The following is a 19,567-nucleotide window of genomic DNA, read 5'->3' as shown; positions in this document are numbered from 1 at the left end:
AATAGTTCTGTAATAGGGACAAAATGTCTGTCCTGGGTTTTACTTTTTCCTTATGCTAATTGCAGACACACTTCTGTCAGATCTTTCTGTCCAAAATGCTTGGATTTCTTTGGCTTGTTTCCCCTTCATATTATAGATGTGGTTTTTTTTCCTGTTAGTGATGGAAGGAGAAAAGGTACATTTTAAAAATTTTTATTTCTTTCTCATGCTTTTATATATTGTTGTCTCTAAGCCATAAGCAGTATGATGACATGATGTTTTTAGTACTCTTGCAAATAATACCTACTGGCTAGTGTTGATACTTGAGAGGCAGCAATACAGGATGTAGTTCCAGAACCGGCACCCACAAGGCCACTGAAATGGGGTCACAACCATTCTGTGATACCACATGAGGTAACGAACTGAGTAATGTCTTCAGTCCAAGGGTGATGCTGTGGGTATGTGGTGTGTTGGGAGAAGTGCTGAGTGTTGCCAGTGGGCCTCTGGTCTAGGAACGTGTGGGTGCTACTGACACATCCCTGTTCATCTGGCTCACATGTCGTTTACTTCTGACTAAATTACTTCTGAAATTTGCCCGCATACATACAAAGGAAAACGCTGCTGCTACTTCAGTGTGTACAGAACACAACTGCAGGACCTTTTGTGGGTTGCAGCATTGCTGCTTTCCTGATAATGTGGTCTGGGCCCTTCTAGGGAGATTCTCATCCTCCAAAGGAGCTGAACCTGTCCAACAAAAGGAAGGATGAGGATCAGAACTTAGGGCATCAACTGCAGGCAAAAATGGAAGATTGTGTTATTTAAATTATGGGGATAGCTGAAGACCTACTGGGGTCAGACATACCTGATACTTTTCTCTGCAAGCCAACTGTGAACAGAAGACAGAAGAATATCCAGACGTTTGCATTTAGCATTGCCTAGGCAGGCTGACTGAGAGGTCTATGGACATAGTCTGTCTGGATGTTACTGAAGTGCGAACGAGCGCTTGGTTGATTAATTTTTTTATTTTTCTTTTCTTTGCAGTGCCGTTACAGCCCTTGCTTCCCTGGAGTGCGTTGTGTGAACACTGTACCAGGTTTCCGATGTGAGACCTGTCCCCCAGGATATACAGGACAAACTGTGCAAGGAGTGGGACTCAGCTATGCCAAGAGCAATAAGCAGGTGAGTGGCAGCATCTCTGCAGGAACTTCCATTGCAAGGTGCAGGTTTAAATCAGTATTACATTTTATTTATATTTCAGTCATTCCATGGTTACCTGGTATAGTTAGACAGAGCTTGGAGTGCTTCAGTTAGAAGATCTTAGGTTGTGGGTGTTTGCCTTTGATGTGAGTATTAACAGTCTAATACTCAGGACTGGTGTGGAGGCAAGAAAAAAAGTCATTATTTTTATAGGTATCTAATCAATTTTAAAGAGAAACTCTGTTGATCTTTGTAAACTTATTCTGAACTAGGAAGAGTGGTAGGAAAGGCCTGTTTTGCTGTTGTGTTTTTTTGCTTTGCTTGTTTGTTTGTTTGTTTTTAACATTCCTGTAGTGCCCTACAAGGGGAACATAGTTCTTATCTAAACTCTTATGGTTGAACCAGAAGCCCATCCTAAGGTTGAATTTTCCTGTATTGCACGGTGTCTCTGCAGGGTTGGTATGTGTCTGGAGATCCATCCAAAAATTGAGTCTGTGGAGTATGTGTCTACCATTCTGAGAGTAGACAAGCTTTGGTGACTTTTCTTCAGACTTAGATCTCAAGCTGATGTAGTTTTTGCTATATGTTGTTTTGTTTTGTTGCTAGGTCTGCTTAGATATTGATGAATGTCAGAATGGTGGGCATGGACTCTGCGTTCCAAATTCCCATTGTATAAACACTTTGGTAAGTAATTTTTCATTTGTGACTATTAAAAAAAAAAGATTGTTTTAAAATTCATTGAAGCTAGAATGGGATTCTTGGCTCTGATTCAAGAGCTGAATAATATAGTCTATTTGTTGGCTTCATCTAAACTAAAGAATCCCTTCCCGTTTCCATGACGAAGAATGAAATAATCAATACTTGATTTGGTATTAATATGTCTGCCTGAGTTGTGTCCATATCCCTTTCAACGAGGAATGGCAGTAACTTTTCTTTCCACATCCTCCAATTACGTGTGTTTATGAATCTGTTATGGCAAGGAAACTCCTTTCAAATATTGAATCTTTGCTTCCCCTCATCTCTTCCCATCTAGCAACTGCTGCAGCAAGCTGTTCCTCTGGATGCTCTTTTTATAGGAAGTCTCCACTTCGCTAGGATATTTTTTGTTGTATTAATTATCCCGCTATATAAGCATGGAGAGGAGAGCTGCAATTCCTACAGCACATGTAATACCTATAAGTATTAAATCCACATTTAATACCTAGAAGTATTAAATCTAGGAAAACAAGCATAGCATGAATAGAAATGGTTTGAAAGATGTTAGGATCCGGTAGAATGGGTACACAACCAATTTAAGGCTCTGAAGCAATTTGGACGCAAATAAGCATTCATTTAACTTACAGCACTGTCAAATGTTCTTCTGCTACAGCTGGCTGTATAGAGCAGACTTTGTTCATAACAGGAGAGGGCTTAAAAATAACCTACAGGTGTAAAGGTGCTCCTTTTTTTTGCAGCTGGGTGTTGTTGAGGCTACCAGCAGTGTTCCAAGTGATGTGTGTTCCTTGCAAATAACCTTGTCTTTCTAGGTTCACTGTTTTCACTATTCAATATGTTTCTCTCTGTATATGTATGTATTCTGGTATCTGGAGTGCTTCTTTCACATGTTGCATCGTACTGCATGACTAGCCCTCTTCTGACAGCTGTCAGGCCTGGTTTGCAGAGGGCGACAAGAGGTCTGCCAGCTGTCAAACAGAGCAGCGTGGGTTTTTTTGCTCCTGTATTCCTTTAGAAAGAGTTTGGTCTAGAAATGCAGCCTCAAAGTCTGGTTTAGTGCATACCAGGGCTTGATATAGAACAGAGTATGCTGAGCAAATTTAGCAGGCTCCAGAAGATACTACCCTGGTGTCCATTAGGAGGAAGTGCACATACTGTTATGTTTTGCAAAGGCCATACCATCTGCATGGTCCAGTGACCACGTTGCTGTTCATTCATCTGTATGTCTTTCAGCCTGAAAGTTATGAAAATGGCATAAAGTTAAAGTTTGAACTGAAGTTAGCTAGGAACACAGGAAAAAAAATAATGCCCAGTTGAGTAGTAAATTTTTCTCTCTGTCATGCTGGACTGGGACAGTCCTGACAGTTCATGCAGCACGCTTTGTATGGGTGAAGTCATCTGAAGCACCTCAGTTTCATAAAGAGGTGGATAGACAAGTTTGTCAGAGGACTGTCTACTTCTGTTCTTTGACGTATCAAAAATAATTATTGATAGAATCATAGAATATTCCAAGTTGGAAGGGGTCCACAAGGACCATCAAGTTCAACTCCTCCACACAGGACCACTCAAAAATCAAGCCAGCTGTCTGAGAGCATTCTTCAAATGCTTCCTAAACTCCATCAGGCTCAGTGTCATGACCACTGCCCTGGGGAGCCTGTCCCAGTGCCCAAGCACCCCCTGGGTGCAGAACCTTTCCCTAACCCCCAGCCTGACCCTCCCCTGTCCCAGCTCCATGCCGTTCCCTCGGGTCCTGTCGCTGTCCCCAGAGAGCAGAGCTCAGCGCCTGCCCCTCCGCTCCCCTCGTGAGGGAGCTGCAGGCCGCCATGAGGCCTCCCCTCGGCCTGCTCTGCTCTGGGCTGAGCAAACCAAAGGACCTCAGCTGCTCCTCATATGTCTTCCCTTCTAGACCTTTCACCACCTTTGTAGCCGTCCTTTGGACACTCTCTAATAGTTTTATGTCCTTCTTATATTGTGGCATGCAAATTCTCTATAAGGAAGAAAGGTTATTTTCAATTCTCTTTTGTGTGAGAGACAGAAGCCATATTCAATGCTTGAAGAAAGTCTCTTATCAGCATTTATCTGTTTATAACTTTTTTAGTGATTGTCCCAACACAAACTGAAATTCCTTGGCTTAGCTTTTTTGCATTTCTTTATGTAAGAGAGTTGCACAAATATAACTCAAAAATATATACATGTTTCTAGGTAAACCACTGCAAAAGGTTGCATGTATGTTCTTACTGCAGTGTAAATGAAGATGACTGTCTTTAAGTCATTATTTCCTTTCTAAAGAATGAGATTTAGCTCAGATTGGCTTAAAAACATCCAAGTTTGAAAAAAATAATGGAGCAAAGACAAGATGAACTTCTTGTCTCTCTTTGATTGTTGTTCCCAGTTCAGTTTAGATAAGTAATCAGGCCAGCTTTACACTGAAATAAGAGCATCCAATCTGAATAATCAGATGCTGCTTAGAATTTTACACAAAGTTTTAGCTATTTGGAAGTAGCTCAGAAGGAACAAAAAAATGGTCTCAACAGTTGAGCATGTTTTACAGCATGTACTGTGGGAGGCAAACGTGGATTTTGTGTGGAAAGAAAGCTTGTTCACAGTGGAAAAAGGATCAGGGTATGAAAAATGACACTTGCACAGCATAAGCCGTATGACATGAGTCTTGCTCACAAACTTTTTGAAAAAAAAAAAAAGTCCTGTTAAAAGCATGACTAATAACTCTTTGTTCTTACAGGGTTCTTATCACTGTGGCCAGTGCAAATCAGGATACACAGGAGACCAAGTTAGGGGATGCCAGGCTGAGAGAAGCTGCAGAAGTCGAGCCCTCAATCCGTGCAGTGTCCATGCCCGGTGCATTGAGGAAAGGAGAGGGGAGGTGACATGCATTGTGAGTTCATAAATTCATGCATTTGTACAGTGAAAAACAGCCTCTTTTAGCCTGGAATTGAGCTACTGAGCTTTGTGGTCACTTTATCAGTATTGTTGGGTTTCCAACCGAATTGCACTACAATGGCCCAGACCAGTTATGAAAATAACTGAACTGAGTTTGTCTGGCAATTTTTTTCTCCTTGCAGCACATCTATAATGCAGCCATACTTTTGTGCCATATTTACTGTGCAGGCTGCTAGTGTTTGTATGATCAGATTTTTGGGGGAATGGCATTTATAGACCTTCTACAGTCTCCTTCGGAAGGACTATCAAGTGTCACTGTTCAAAAGACATCACAAGGGCAAATTCCTCTCCTGGTGCTCTTCTGCATACAGGCTTTTCAGCTGTGTAGCTGTAATTAGGGATCCTGTCTGCATAAGCACAGTGCCTGTATTTGTCTGCTGATAGAGGTGGCAATTTTCCAAATGTGACTACAGATTCTAGGCACAGGTAGGCTGTACTGGGCTTTCCAGCCCTGGGAACAGAAGAACACTAAATGGCATATGAACTTTTGTTGTAGGAGTTTAACTGAAGTATATTACATATTTTTTCCATGTTGCAAGGGGAAGCAAGAAGCTAGTCTTGTGTCCTAAATTTGGATACAGTACATGCTTTTGCTGGAACTTGCTTTGGTCTCCTTTTTAAGAACATTTATTTCAAAGAAGAAAAAATGAGGATATTTTAGGTTCATGCTGTAATGGAAAGATGTTACTCGTGTTAGGCAAGTCTTTGTTTTAAGGAGAGACCAGAGTTTAACATGAAATTCTCTGCATGTATGTTCACTTACAAATCAGGGATTGTTTTGAAACAATACCAATTTCATCGGCTTGGAGAAAATTGTATGAAGATGTCCTTGCTTTGGTGATGCAAACTGAGTAACTGTTAGAACAGTTTTCTTCTAAAATTTCCTGTAGTTGCAAATTTATTCTTGAGATACTGAATAAAGCACCCATCTAACCATGGGTCCCTTGCCAAGATGCTGCGTGCACATTCTGCCTAGGTCTTGCTTTTCTGTCTTTTCTCCATCCGCAGATGAAGAATCAGAACTGACTCCTGTCAGGTATCTGAAATAAATCTATGGCTCCAACTGAAATCTATAGATGTTGCAGGTAGAGTCCATTTAAAATAAAGCCTTAGCTTATTCTGGCTGTTTGTAGATACATAGAGCTTGAATTGAAGATTTTCTGTTCATATTGAGAGTTGCTGGGGTGTACTTCATTATACTACAGTGACTGTTTGTGCCTTCTGCATGTCAGCATTTTCAAGATTGATGCCGAATTTCCCTCTTGAATATTTCTGAAGTGGCTCATTAACCTTTTGGTAGTACTACCATGGTGTTTTATTGATAGTGTGGCATTGGCTGGGCTGGTGATGGTTATATTTGTGGAAAAGATGTTGACATTGATGGCTACCCAAATGAAGAGCTCTCTTGCCCTGCTGAAAGCTGCAGAAAGGTAAGAAATTCTTTCTTAATTCTATAATAATTCAGAGTATGAAGGAGGCTGAGAAAGATGACTAGATGTATTCATCCTTTTTCAAGTTACTGTATTCCTGTGGATAAATTGTTTCATTTGATTAATTAAAACAATAGTAGAAAAACTGATAATTTTATATTTTCAGTGACTTTAATCCATAGAACACCAGACATATCTCACTTTTTGTCTAGGACAACTGCAAATTTGTCCCAAACTCTGGGCAGGAAGATGCTGATGGTGATGGGGTTGGAGATGCCTGTGATGAAGATGCAGATGGAGATGGCATTCCCAATGACCAGGTGCTGTGTGCAGAACAGGGTACAGGAGTCTGTGCAAACAGAAGAATCTCACATTACTGCAGTACGCAGTGATTTTGAAATCTGGCTTGCTACTATTTACTGAAGATTATCTCATATACAACACTGTCAGCAGCTCTCTAAATCCTACTTTTTTCTTTATATAAAGCTCCCTTTTATTAGACCTAAAAAAGAATACACCAAAAAAACTAGGGCTACCTCACCTATCCTTAAGTCCCACTAGTTTACGCTGTATTATTATATTTCAGCATTGAATTTTACATCTTTTTTTATACAGAACTTGTCTCCTTTCACACTCTCCCATAACATGGCCTTTAGGAACATTACTTAAATTAGTGTCTTTCATTTTAAAGATCAGTTTGGCCTGACATAACATTTCATGAGGGATCCAACCCCCCCTGCCCCACCCCCCATATTAATGGGTGTCTTGCCAATAACTTGAAAAAGCTCTGGATCATGTTCTGAAAGAGAAAGAGAGGTTTCCATGTGGGGATTCTGCTGCAGAATGCAACAGAGTATAAATTCATGTTGTAAAAGCTTTTTTCCATTCACCTCATATTCTCACATGCGTGGTGTTGTTCTGCACTAAGACCCTTGTGTGGTATTTCTTCGTGCACTTGCAAGGAAGACAGCAAGGATGCCCTGTCCAGAGTACAAATGCACATGTGGAGCTAGGGCAGGCTAGCAATCACAGAAGGCAATCACAGGCTGTTTTGCCACAGAGACCAAGCCTCAATTCTGGTAGTTTGAGGCACTTGGTTTTCTAAATGTTCTAGAAGGAAAGATATTAAATCCTCCTTCAGCTGTGAATCCCTATGCAGATTCAGCCCTTTCACAATCAAGTAACTTCCGTACTGTTGATAAAGCTCTGTTTTGCCTCTTGCTCCACATGCGTGAGAAGGTCATGGATGTGCTAGATGTGAGAGACTGTTTACACCTCTTTGAATTTCAGTTTTCCCTGTATGCCTTCTGATGGGAAGATAAAGTCAAGAGCAGCTTGTATGACAAAAGAATAAGACTTGTACCTTTTTTGCATCAAAAAATCCTAATTTTCCAAGTGTTTTCCTTTTGTTTGAGTCTCTACCAGAAGGGGGCAACCATCTTTCACTGAGAGTATCTACGAGCCCTATCAAGGTCTCTGAACTGCAACTTTTGAGAAGGTCCATGTAAGGAAGCCAGGGCATCAAAACAGGTTACTCATGTGAACCCATCCAAAATGAGAATCAGAAGTCAAAGTTATAAATAAAGCCTTATGGTACTCAGTGTTTATGTTTAGTGTTTCCATGGTGTGGCTCAAAGTAGAGCTTTGAGGGGGAGCCAGTGAAATCTGGTCTGGAGCTGATGTTCACATGAAATATCCAACTGCCCACAGTAAATATTTCTCATGAAAATAGAAATAAATGCAAGGGTTATGTAAATCCACTAAAGTAGAAATGAAAGATACAGGGTATGGTTCATACCTAATTTAGATCTATGTCTTGCAGGATAACTGTGTCTTGACTCCCAATGTTAACCAGAGAAATAGTGACCAAGATATCTTCGGAGATGCTTGTGACAACTGCCGCAATGTCCTGAATAATGACCAGAGGGACACAGATGGTGATGGGAAAGGAGATGCTTGTGATGATGACATGGATGGAGATGGTTGGTAATTCCTCACTTACAGCTTCTCTGATGTTCTTGAAATTGACCCAGAAAATGCTGTGCGTTAGAAACTTCCTGCTACCAGCTGCTAAGCGTCATGTAACATGGTGTCTTTCTTCATGAAACCTCTGTTTGGAAGTATTTTTTTTTTAGATTAATTTATATCTTTTAGTCTCCATTTGAAGCACCGAATGCTTTATAACAGATAAACCGAGCTTTGTTTCATGTGTAACTTAAGGTCATTGGTCATTCGGTAACTCCTTAAAGGTGCAAACGTGTCCCAGAGATCCAGTTCTGCCTGTCTCAGATGCTCAGGAGCTACAAAATGTATTATTTCCATTGCTGTAAGAGGCTTGAAAGAACTGGAAAAAGTCACAGCCCTTCAGATGTAATAACAAAGATAAAATGTTCCGTCCTGTAATATGACATGGAACAAGGCAGAATGAAGTGTGTGTAACTAATGAAGTATGTGTGATTGGGTTATAAGCTGTTCTTCGGCAAGATGTTTCTAACATCTATTAAATGAGCGGATGTACTTCTAAGACAGATTTGCTATGCAGATTTATTATCTCATTGCAAGATTAAGCAGTTGCTGAAAAGGAATAGTGTTTTTACTATTCTTCATGTTTACCTTGTCCATAAATTGCTTTTAATTAACATCCTATCCACTTTCTGTTAGGTATTAAGAACCTTTTGGATAATTGTCAGAGGATCCCCAACCAAGACCAGGAGGACAAGGATAATGATGGTGTTGGTGATGCCTGTGACAGCTGCCCTACAGTCAGCAACCCAAACCAGGTTAGCAGGCAGAAAAAAAAATGTCCTTATTTAGAGGAAGGGACTGCTGAATTCCAAAAAGATGCAAGAGAATGAGGCAGCCAGTGTTTATCTTTGTCAGTAGGTATTCAGGAAGTTTTGTGGAGATTCAGCTGCTTCTGTCATTGAAAATAGGAGCCACCATGTGTATTCTAATATCTTGGGATGTTGTTAGCATCTCTCCCCTACTAGTATCTTCAGCTGTCAGGCTGTAAAACGTAGGCCTGCTCCAGTCCCATGGACTGCAATGCCACACGCCACACAGTGGCGTGATATGGTTACATTCAGTATTTCTTTAATTAGGACCAAATTTAGATGTCCGTCCTTAGTAAAATTTTCACTGCTTGTAGGTGAGAAGTCAATGAGACTTTTGATTTGTTTTGAATTCTGATTAAACCCTTTGAAACTACTAAATGCTGGAAGCTTTAAAGAAACATGGTAGATTTTTGAAGCCACATAAGAGATGAACCTCAGTTAGAAATAAGGGGCACTTATTTCCAGTTGTTGAAGAGTCTTGTTTGAACTACTCCAGTCTAGTTTACCTCCGCTTATTCATTGTATGTTTTTTTTCTTTAATAAAACCGACTTCTTGGTTAAATGAATGATGCAAAGAAGAAAATAGGTTTTACAAAACAAATGTTTTTCTGTGCCTTTATTTTTAATTGGTTATGTTTTGTTACTACTGCCGTTTGAATAGATGCTCTCAACAGCTGATACTGGAACTTCCTCTGTTTTCTTTTTTGCAGTCTGATATTGACAATGACCTGGTTGGAGATTCGTGTGATACCAATCAGGACAGGTATGGTGTGTCATGGCTTGTAACAACAGCAGGGAAGAGAACAGGCTAGTTGTGAGCTGAAGCATTCTACTGATTCTTGGAGAACTGTTATCCCTCATATTAGGCAGCATTTGATTTCAATACCTCCTCAAGGGGGTCATTTCAAAAACAATGTTGTGATTTATAAGCCTTGTTGGTTCAGTCCCTGTAGCAGTACGGTAATGGAGCCCTTCACCTCCACCCCATGTTCACACACACTTCCTGTGAGTTCCTGTGGAAATGACACTGATAGCAGTGTCAGGAATCACACTCTGAGCACTGCTCAGAGCTTCGTAGAGGGAACATGCTCTTTTTTTTCTTTTCTTCCTTTTTCATTCCTCTTTTGTTTTTGCTTTAGCAGAAATTTCACAGTTAAGGGCTATGTGTTTTTCCATAAGAAAACAGTGTTTCAGAACTTTATTAGCATGCACAAAACATTTCCAAATATACCACTTTGCTTTAGGCACAGCAAGAGTGGCAAGGCTCCTCTACAGCCTTCACATGCCCTGACTGTTCAGGGGAGCATGTCCTACGACAAACTGCATAATTCCTGTCTGGAAGCAGGTTCTTCACAACCACCTTTGTGGGCAGCAAGTCCTCTCCCATGCTCCTCACTTGAAGTGAGGGGAAAGGGAAGTGATAAATCTTGTGCTGACGCAGCCAAGCTGCAAGGTGTGACCTTGTGGCTCTTGGTGGCTGCTATGAGTTCAGGAGCCTACTTCCCCACTTCTGCTGGGAGCACTTCTGGGAGTCTTGAGCTGATGAGGCCCCCAGTGTTTGCGAGCTGTTTTACTCTTAAGTAAATTTGGCCTTGTTTTTTTTCCTGTTTTCAAAAAGGGACATGTCTTTTTTCCTCAAACCTAACTAATCTGCGGGAAGACTCTCCTGGTAGAACGTACTGTAGTCCTGCCTGAGGTTAACCTCTCAATAGATAGACGTGCGTGGTCCTCACTGTATTTCCACTTAAGGACTTGCAGGCATTAGTTGCTCTGATCTAAAATTAAAACACCTTTCTTAAGCAGGGAGTGACAGGTGGGGAATATGCATAGCTGTAAACTGCAGCACTGCCACTTTTGCTCTGCCTGTGCTAAACCAAAGGGTACTGAGGGGAAACATGTCCACTCTGCCAGAAAACATTTTGTTTGTGGTGTGTGTGCAAAACCCGCCTGGCTTCAGGCCATTACTGTGGCTGTTATCCTCATCTCTGGGCACAGGTCTGAAGTGTCCCTGTACCTCCCCTGGGGAATAAAATCTCATCAGGTCAGTGCACCTAGAGTCCTAGAAATGCAACAGCTGTCACAGCTCTTGGACTAAAAAAAAATCTGTTGGAAACAAGAAGTACAAGCCCCTCCATCCCTCCTTTTTTCTTTTTCCCAGTGGTTAAGATGTACTTAGCCTTTGAAAAACAAGGCAGTCATTTCATAACTTCCCAAACCCTTTCCTATGGTTTGTGTCCCTGTTACTGGTGACTCTTCATGTAACCACCTGATGTTTTTTGTGGTGCTTGGGATCTGCAGACTCCTTACTGCTTAGCTTCCTGGGGGAAAGTAACGTAACAAAACATGGTATGCAGGAGGTTGAAAGTGGTGCTTTTTTTTTTCTTTTGAACAAGTCTGATTTCTGGTGCTCACACAGATTCTTTCATAGGTTTCACTCACACTCACGCATTCATGAGCACCGAGACACTTGTAGACAATACGGACAGAGATGCCAACTGTGGACCTCTTGCTGTGTCTCCTGAGTGCCTTTTGATTGGTGACAGGGCACTTGTTGGATGCGCCTTACATACTTGTTAGGAGCGGGTGTCATTTGGGATCCTGGCTGTGGAATCTTTTCCCAGTCCCTGTAAGGCTTCCTTTTGTTTTCCTTATCTGGGTAGCCTTCATCCTCTGCCACCTTACTGTGTGGCCTGATTGTTCCTTGTCTCTTTGCTGTTCAGCTGCCTGAGTGACACCAGGTCACAAAACCCCCCTCATACATTTCCCAACTCCAGGGTTGCCTCTGGTGCATGTCCCATTCAGGTACAGGCGCCCTCCCCTGTGCAGAGGCAGGAGCTGATGCTGGTGTGCTGTTTCTTTTTGTCTCCGTGCTTGCAGCGATGGCGACGGGCACCAGGACAGCACAGACAACTGCCCCACCATCATTAACAGCTCCCAGCTGGACACCGATAAGGACGGGCTGGGTGATGAGTGTGATGAGGATGATGATAACGATGGCATTCCTGACCTCTTGCCCCCTGGCCCTGACAACTGCAGGCTGGTCCCCAACCCAGGGCAGGAAGATGATAACGGTAAGTTGGGCTTTCAGAAGCTGGTTTGGTGCTTATGCACCACGTCTTTCCCCAACACACACACTTAACCTGGCCCAGTTACCACTTGCACATGTGCTCACTGCACAGCACTGTGTCCCAGGACTGCCTTTGGCCAAGGCAGAGCTCCTTGGGTCCCATCCCCAGGCATTATTGTGGTCATCAGGGCTGAGACTCCATCCACCTGCTCCTTGGACACCCTGATCCAGTGGCTAGGCCAGGTCTGGCTACCTGCTGCACCATAAATCTGCTCTCGCTTCTCTGGTGCGTACAGGTGATGGAGTTGGGGATATCTGCGAGTCTGATTTTGACCAGGATACAGTAATTGATCGGATCGACGTCTGCCCTGAGAATGCAGAGATCACCTTGACAGACTTCAGGGCCTATCAGACAGTGGTGCTGGACCCAGAGGGAGATGCGCAGATTGATCCCAACTGGGTGGTTCTGAACCAGGTAAAAATACATCTCTCTGGTCTTTGTTACCTGCCTGAGAAAGATCGTTTGAAAAGCACAGTAAAACTGTCGCTGTAATTGCTGGACCTCTCGCAAACAAGTGAAAAGTGGAAACTGCTTGTTGGTTGACTGTTTTACAGGTGTTATAATGAAACAACTTTTCCTTCAGTGCATGACAGCTTGAAGCTTGATGCTGCTAATGAACTAAAATAACTACAAGCTGGTTGACTTGTGCTGGGTGAATTTCACTGCTGCCAAGACAGCAAACATGAGACTTCTGTGTCACCCTGCTGAAATAATAAAGTCTCATGAGTCCTTTCTATTGTTTGAAAGTCTGACCTGCTGTGTAACAGAGCATTTACTCCTAGATAGAGTCCAGTAAATGTTACTTACTCTGACACATTTTAGTCTTCAGGAGGTGAATGTGTTCAGAGTCACAAGGAATGGGCATTTGACTCCCACTGCCAAGTGGAGCTGAAATACATAAACCTTCCTTAGCCCCGTCCTGGCAGCCAATTTCTTAAAGTCTGTGGTCAAATTCTGTGAGCTAAGCTTTGCAAAAGCCCTCTTCCCCCCTTTGTTTTTTCCAGTCCCATCTCCAGTTCTGCCCAGGCTTGGTGATTTCAGGAGAATTGGGAGAGGGAGGGGAAGTACCAGAATACCAGTAAGTTCAGTCCTGCAGTGGGAAAAAAAATCCTTCCTGCCTCTGTGCACACAAGCAGCTGAAACATTAGGATTTGATTATAGCTCTCGTTTTAATTCAGAGCTACAAGTGTTACAGACATGTTATGAGCCAAAGGAGGAGACGGATGGAGGGGGTGCTAGCAGGAGGCCAGAAGGGGCCTGACAGGCTTAGCCAACCCAATTCGTCACACACACTAACCACCCTGAATTTAATCTTACAGGGCATGGAAATTGTGCAGACTATGAACAGTGATCCTGGCCTTGCTGTTGGTATGTGCCCCTCTTCTGAGATTCAGGTTTTACAGCAGAAAATCTTTTGGCATGCAAACACATCTTCTGCAGGCTTGGTTTGAACCCGTGTGTCCTCTTAGGTTACACAGCTTTTAATGGTGTCGACTTCGAGGGCACTTTTCACGTGAACACGGTGACAGACGATGACTACGCTGGTTTTATTTTTGGCTATCAAGACAGCTCTAGCTTTTACGTGGTAATGTGGAAACAGACGGAGCAGACGTACTGGCAGGCGACTCCCTTCAGAGCTGTGGCAGAGCCTGGCATTCAGCTAAAGGTACCGGTCTTGCCTCCTAGCTGGGGACACGGTGGTCACAGCCTGGCAATGCCACCCTGCCAGCCCACTGACACGGGCTGAGCCCTCATGCTGCGTGTTGGCAGCTCTGCCCTTGGCCAAGCCATCAGGCTGTGTGTCAGCAGTGCTGCCCGACTGCTGTTCTCCCCCTGCAGTGGGCATCAAAACCACGGTCGGACTGCTGCCACTCAGCCCTGCTAAGAGCACCGTTTTGTAAGGAACTTCATCGCCAGTCCTGCCCCTGCTCATCAGCTGGAGCATTTAGTCTCTGCTCTGATTATTCTGACTGTAACTGGTCAGATTGCTTGCTTCTCCTTAGTCCCAAGTGCTCATTTATTATTCTGTGCAAGCACTAGCTGTAGTTATGAAGGCAGTTATGGACTTGTGAGTGGGAGGGAGGGTGCCTCTGCAGACCTCCCCACTACAAAAGACTTAGAGCTCCTGGAAACAACATTCCTCTGTGGTCAGCACTGGAAAACTATATTTCTGCAGGCTGTGAAATCAAAGACAGGCCCTGGTGAGCACCTCCGCAACTCTCTCTGGCACACGGGGGACACCAGCGATCAGGTCAGACTGCTGTGGAAGGACCCCCGGAACGTAGGGTGGAAAGACAAAGTCTCCTACCGCTGGTTCTTGCAGCACAGACCCCAAATTGGATATATCAGGTAAGACAGGAAGGGATTGCTAAGGTGACTACGGATTGTATGTCTGCTTAAACTGTTCTCAACACCTAATTTAAGTGGGAATCTGAGAATCCACAGTATGTGTGCTTTGCAGTTACGAAGCATTATAACAGGTCAGAATTGTGAAATTCCACCTGCAATTATTTTCCTAGGAAAGACAATTGCAAGCCAAGCCTGTTTTGTAACTGATGTTTTGTACCATGTGTGTTGTAACTGCCCTACACTAATAAGCCATTTAATGGCTTTAATACCTTGTTTTCCAAGGTACTGCGGGCCTCTGACCTGAAAACAATGCATTTCAAAGTTTTTTAAGTTTATCTTTTAGTTGGAATTGTAGCAGTTTGTTTTTATATTCTGTGATAACAGAAAAAGTTGTCCACTTAATAGCTGTGATTCTATGATTAGTAATTATCATGATGTGACAGATTTGAGATTGCATAGCATGTACTCAGAAAGTTTATTTGTTGATGCTCTTAAGTGCATGCTAACCAGACTCATTTTGTTATTTGAAAAAATAAGTTATTTAAAACAGATCATCATTCAGAAGGAAGCGTTTGATTCCGAAAAAAAAAAAAAAAGAAAAAAAAGAAAAAAATAAACTGCTCCATCATCATGAGCTCAGGTTTTGCAGCCTCATAATAGACTGAACACAGGGAGGTCAGTTGTTCTTCAAGAAATCACCACCCTGCAGCTGAGATGCAGTATCTTGGTGGTGTAATAATTCCACTTTTCTGGTGCAGAGCATCACCTTCAGCAGTAATTGGAGTAAGCATGTTTGATTTAAGAACATTTCTACTGTCAGTCGCTGTGTCCTAGCCGCTGGGCAGCAGTGAACAGATTTTGGGTTTCCTTTAGACCAGGCTGTTTGTGAAACTGCTTTACAAGCAGTCATCTGCCTGTGGTTGCAGGCGCTCTAGCCAGCCTAATTAACAGACCCTGTAGCTGGGGAAGGAGGTAATGCCAGTGTCACAAAATCTGTCGAACTAAATGCAGTCAGGCTTTAAGCGAGGCTCTGCCTGCACTCTATCCACAGCTCACTGTGGTCTATTTAGGCTGGATGCCACGGACCATAATGTGTCTCACAGAGCTTTTCCGATGCTACAAAGAAGCCTAGGAAAAAGACACTTGAGCCAGCCTCTCCCATGGAAGTTTGGAAGAAAACAAGCTCTGTTCATTGTACAGATACTTCTGAATTGCCTCAGCAAATCAGAAAATAAACTCAGGAACATAACAGGAATTGTTGTTTCTTTTCATATGTTATGGAAAGACATAGGAACTTTTTTTCCCTTCACCACCCACTATTTTCTTGCATGTTAGGCTGGCTCCTAACACAACAGAGCCCTCATCCAAAATAGGGCCCTCCAGGCTCATCATGCAGTAAGTTGTTTACCCGGTACCCCAGAGGCTGAGGACTTGGCGTATCCAGCCCTGTGATAGCTCAGCTGGCTCCAGTGTGCCCAGTGCAGGACACGTGCTGGAAATCTGGCAGGGTGCAGCTATTCCCAGAGTTATTTGGGAATTTGCTGACAGTTTTTGTAACAAGGAAGTGCCAGATCATCAAAACTGTTCCTGGAATTAATCATCTTCACATTTTTAAAGAAATCTGATGGTCAAGGAAGCAGCTTTAGGATTCTAAATGGTTTGTTTGAAATTTTGCCTATTAAAAAAAAAAATCTAGCTTCAAACTGCATGAGACAAAGTCCATCTGGCCTTCTTCAGCTGACCTAACCTGATTCCCCCTTTCTGCTATAGTGATCAGCTGTGGACTGACACAGGACTGATGGCAGGGTAAAACATTCTTCTGACTTTTGTTGGATACGTAAAAACAACCACCACCAAAACACACAATCCTTCTCCCATCTGAGCTCTTTCCTGAGTGCAGCAAAGCTCCATTCCCCCGACTGCAAAGAAGTTTGAACTGCTTTTTCTTCCGTATGCTAGCTGCAGGCGGGAAGGCATGTCCAAGGCTAGAATCAACACGGATTGTTAATGACAAATGACACTAATAAATGATACTACTTTTATAAATGGTGCAGCCTTAGAAAAGACGTAACACAGATTCTGTTTGCTTTCACTAAGGGCAAGATTTTATGAAGGCTCTGACCTAGTGGCAGACTCTGGTGTAACTATAGATACCACGATGCGTGGAGGACGGCTTGGAGTTTTCTGCTTCTCTCAGGAAAACATCATCTGGTCCAACCTGAAGTACCGCTGTAATGGTAATTTTTCTCTTTTTTTGCTAACAACTAGCAAGTGGCCACAAAGAAACACTAGCATGGCTTTAGGATTAAGCCATCTTGCATCTTCTCCTTTGATTTTCATTTACAAGTTTTTCACAGCTGTGAAACGCCTCCCCTGACACCAGCAACGCACTGCAGCCCAGCCAGACGGGAACTAACACCCCACCACTGCTCCTCCCAGAGCAGTCACTGCTGCAGAGATTGTGCCAACTAAGTAGTACAGCTGTCATCAGAGAATTAAAGTGTTATTTAAAACCAACCAACCATGAGGGTTGTACATGCACAATATACTGAGGTCATCATACACGGAGGATGCCTTAAGCTCTGAATGCAAGGTGAAGCAAATCCAGAGATCCGCTAGGATCAGTCACCAGACATCAGTGTTGCTTGTGTTAGGGGCTGGTTGCTCCTGTCTGGGGGTGGACAAGATGCTAAGATGGCCTTCCCCCCAGGGGGGAATCCTCCTCAGACTGGCGGAGCACACTGTCTGTCCGCTTAGGGTGAGACCCCCCACCCTGGTGTAGTTTCTTTGCTCTCTGTGGATCCCAGAAGCCTGGATCTGCATTGGACACAGCTGCTGCACGGGCAGGCCCTGGATTTGCAGGTTGTGGTGGGGATGGACCTTGGTTCTCGAGCACTTCGTGCTCCTAAGCTGGTGCTTGTGGAAATAGGGGGACAGCGAAACAGGAACTTCTAGGCAGATTATGGTGCTTACAACTAAAGGTTACTTGATAAGAGTCTCAAACAGTATGTGGTTTCCCAGAAAGCACATTTCAAAGCTGCCACTAAAGTTGCAGATACTTTTCCTGGCAGTGAGCAGGCAGTGGCTTTGCTGCAGGCGCCACAGTGATTCAATGAAACCACTCAGGGAAGCCTCTGGAGTTCCCAATCGTCCCTGGACTTTTTGGATAAGTTCTTATAGTTGCAGAAAAAGATTGAAAAGAATTGAGCCTCAAAAAGGAAGTTATGAAACCAACAGCTGAAAAAAAGCAGAGGATTTGCCACTTTTTTCCTAAATTTTGTGTTTATTTAGTTATTTCCTTTTTTTTTTTTTAAGTTTAGAGTCCTGCTCTGTGTCAGGGTGGAAATAGCCAGATCAGGTGGCTCAGCTTCACTGCTGTGACTCCGTACTTGGGTACTGCGTTAGCTTTCCCATTGGTTCTGTGGCTCTCCAGGTGAAATGGTCTGTCATCTGGCAAAGGGACACTGCAAACTCAGCATCAGTCAGAACTGCCGTCACTCTTACAACAGCGACTCACCCAGCTCCAGCTTCTTTCACCAATTTTGAAGTTTTTCCAACATTTGCTACTGGTCCTCAGGTTAATGTTTCTGTCTGCTCCTGTGGCATGGAACGCCATCACAGGGAAGCTGAAGTAGGATACATGAGAAATAGAGAAGCTGGTGCCATGAGTGTATCTGGGGTGCACAGCAAGATGCCTTTTCTTTTTTTTTTTTCTGTCATAGAATCATTTAGTTTAGAAAAGACCTCTAAGAACACCTAGTCCAACATTTAACCTAGCACTGCCAAGTCCACCATTAAGGCATGTCCCTAAGCCCCACATCCACACATTTTCTGGAGACCTCCAGGGTTGGTGACTCCACCACCTCCCTGGGCAGCCTGTTCCAATGCTGCACAACTCTTTCAGTGAAGAAATGTCTCCTAATATCCAACCTAAACCTCCCCTGGTGCAACTTGAGGCCATTTCCTCTTGTCTTATCGCTTGGTGCTTAGGTGAAGAGCCCGATCCCCACCTTGCTAGAGCCTCCTTTAAAGTTAGCTTTTTCACCTTTCCAGTCAGCTTTTATTAGTAGAAATGTAAGAGTGGAAGCCACAAAGTTTTTGGGTGGGAATAAGTACAACATGAAGATTGATGGTGCTCCAGTGTGGGCTGCCATAGTAGCATGCACGCTGCCTTTTTAGTCTGTCCATGCTTTTCAGTGGCATGTGCTAAAACTGAAGAGTCCCAGTCCATTCTGAATGTGTAAACAACAGAGAAGGCGTGTTACGTAAAAACGTAGTTGGATAATCAATTTGTGTAAGTGTTCCTTGATTTTGTTGGAAGATAATAAAGTTTTCCATGTTTTCCTCTTTTCAGACACTATTCCAGAGGACTTTCAAGAATTTCAGGCTCAGCAATTTGGAGTTGGGGATATTTAAGAAGTAAAGGCAAACTAACATTGCTATTGCAAACAGTAAAACAGTATACTTTAAATCCTTATATGATTGTTGTAAGAGTGCACACCGCAGCTTGTTCTCATTGATGTGACAATGTCAGACTTTTTTTTGTATAAAAGTGAAAATAAAAATGAGACAAAATATTCTGGGGTTTCAGTTGTGTTCAAATTTTCCCTAATGTCTAAGGAGTGGTGTGTGATGTTTAACGATACTTAAAACATTCCCAGGAATAGTTTGAATCTACTGCCATTTGGGGTTCAGTATTAAACAGGCTGGTGAAGAAAAAGTGATTTTGGCTGTCTGGTCCATGTCAGAGACAAGAGTTTGCATTCAGCCTGAAGTGGATGTTAAAAGAGAGGCGGGTGCTGCTTCTCAGTATCTTTTCCAAGTCAGCTTACACACCGGTTGGAAGATGTCCTTTAGAGGAGTTTATCTTCTTTCAGACTTAGTTACCTTTAGAGGACTTGTACTCAGCTCTGGTGAGGCCGCCCCTCAAGTCCTGTGTTCAGCTTTGGGCCCCTCAGTACAGGAAGGACATCGAGGC

At 43.1% G+C, this 19,567-nt stretch overlaps 1 protein-coding gene across 1 annotated transcript in view; it reads left to right on the top strand.

Annotated features, from left to right (window-relative positions):
• The window catches only part of THBS4 (thrombospondin 4), a 39,243-nt gene extending 20,077 nt beyond the window's left edge, over window positions 1-19,166 (top strand). Inside the window, exons 8-22 of the mRNA XM_080573093.1 lie at window positions 1,021-1,158; window positions 1,783-1,860; window positions 4,631-4,783; window positions 6,174-6,278; window positions 6,491-6,598; window positions 8,101-8,260; window positions 8,940-9,058; window positions 9,823-9,875; window positions 11,990-12,183; window positions 12,476-12,654; window positions 13,560-13,608; window positions 13,710-13,906; window positions 14,417-14,589; window positions 16,687-16,826; window positions 18,944-19,166. Of these exons, the coding sequence (XP_080429219.1) occupies window positions 1,021-1,158; window positions 1,783-1,860; window positions 4,631-4,783; window positions 6,174-6,278; window positions 6,491-6,598; window positions 8,101-8,260; window positions 8,940-9,058; window positions 9,823-9,875; window positions 11,990-12,183; window positions 12,476-12,654; window positions 13,560-13,608; window positions 13,710-13,906; window positions 14,417-14,589; window positions 16,687-16,826; window positions 18,944-19,005 (1,908 nt within the window). The 3' untranslated portion in view covers window positions 19,006-19,166. The remainder of the gene's footprint in view (window positions 1-1,020; window positions 1,159-1,782; window positions 1,861-4,630; window positions 4,784-6,173; window positions 6,279-6,490; window positions 6,599-8,100; window positions 8,261-8,939; window positions 9,059-9,822; window positions 9,876-11,989; window positions 12,184-12,475; window positions 12,655-13,559; window positions 13,609-13,709; window positions 13,907-14,416; window positions 14,590-16,686; window positions 16,827-18,943) is intronic.
• The last annotated feature ends 401 nt before the right edge of the window (window positions 19,167-19,567 follow it).

The sequence above is a fragment of the Anser brachyrhynchus genome, assembly GCF_964034855.1.
Source record: "Anser brachyrhynchus genome assembly, chromosome: Z".
NCBI classification, from domain to species: Eukaryota; Metazoa; Chordata; class Aves; order Anseriformes; family Anatidae; genus Anser; species Anser brachyrhynchus.
Note: the sequence above shows the minus strand (reverse complement) of the source record. Positions and strands in the feature narration are given on the sequence as shown.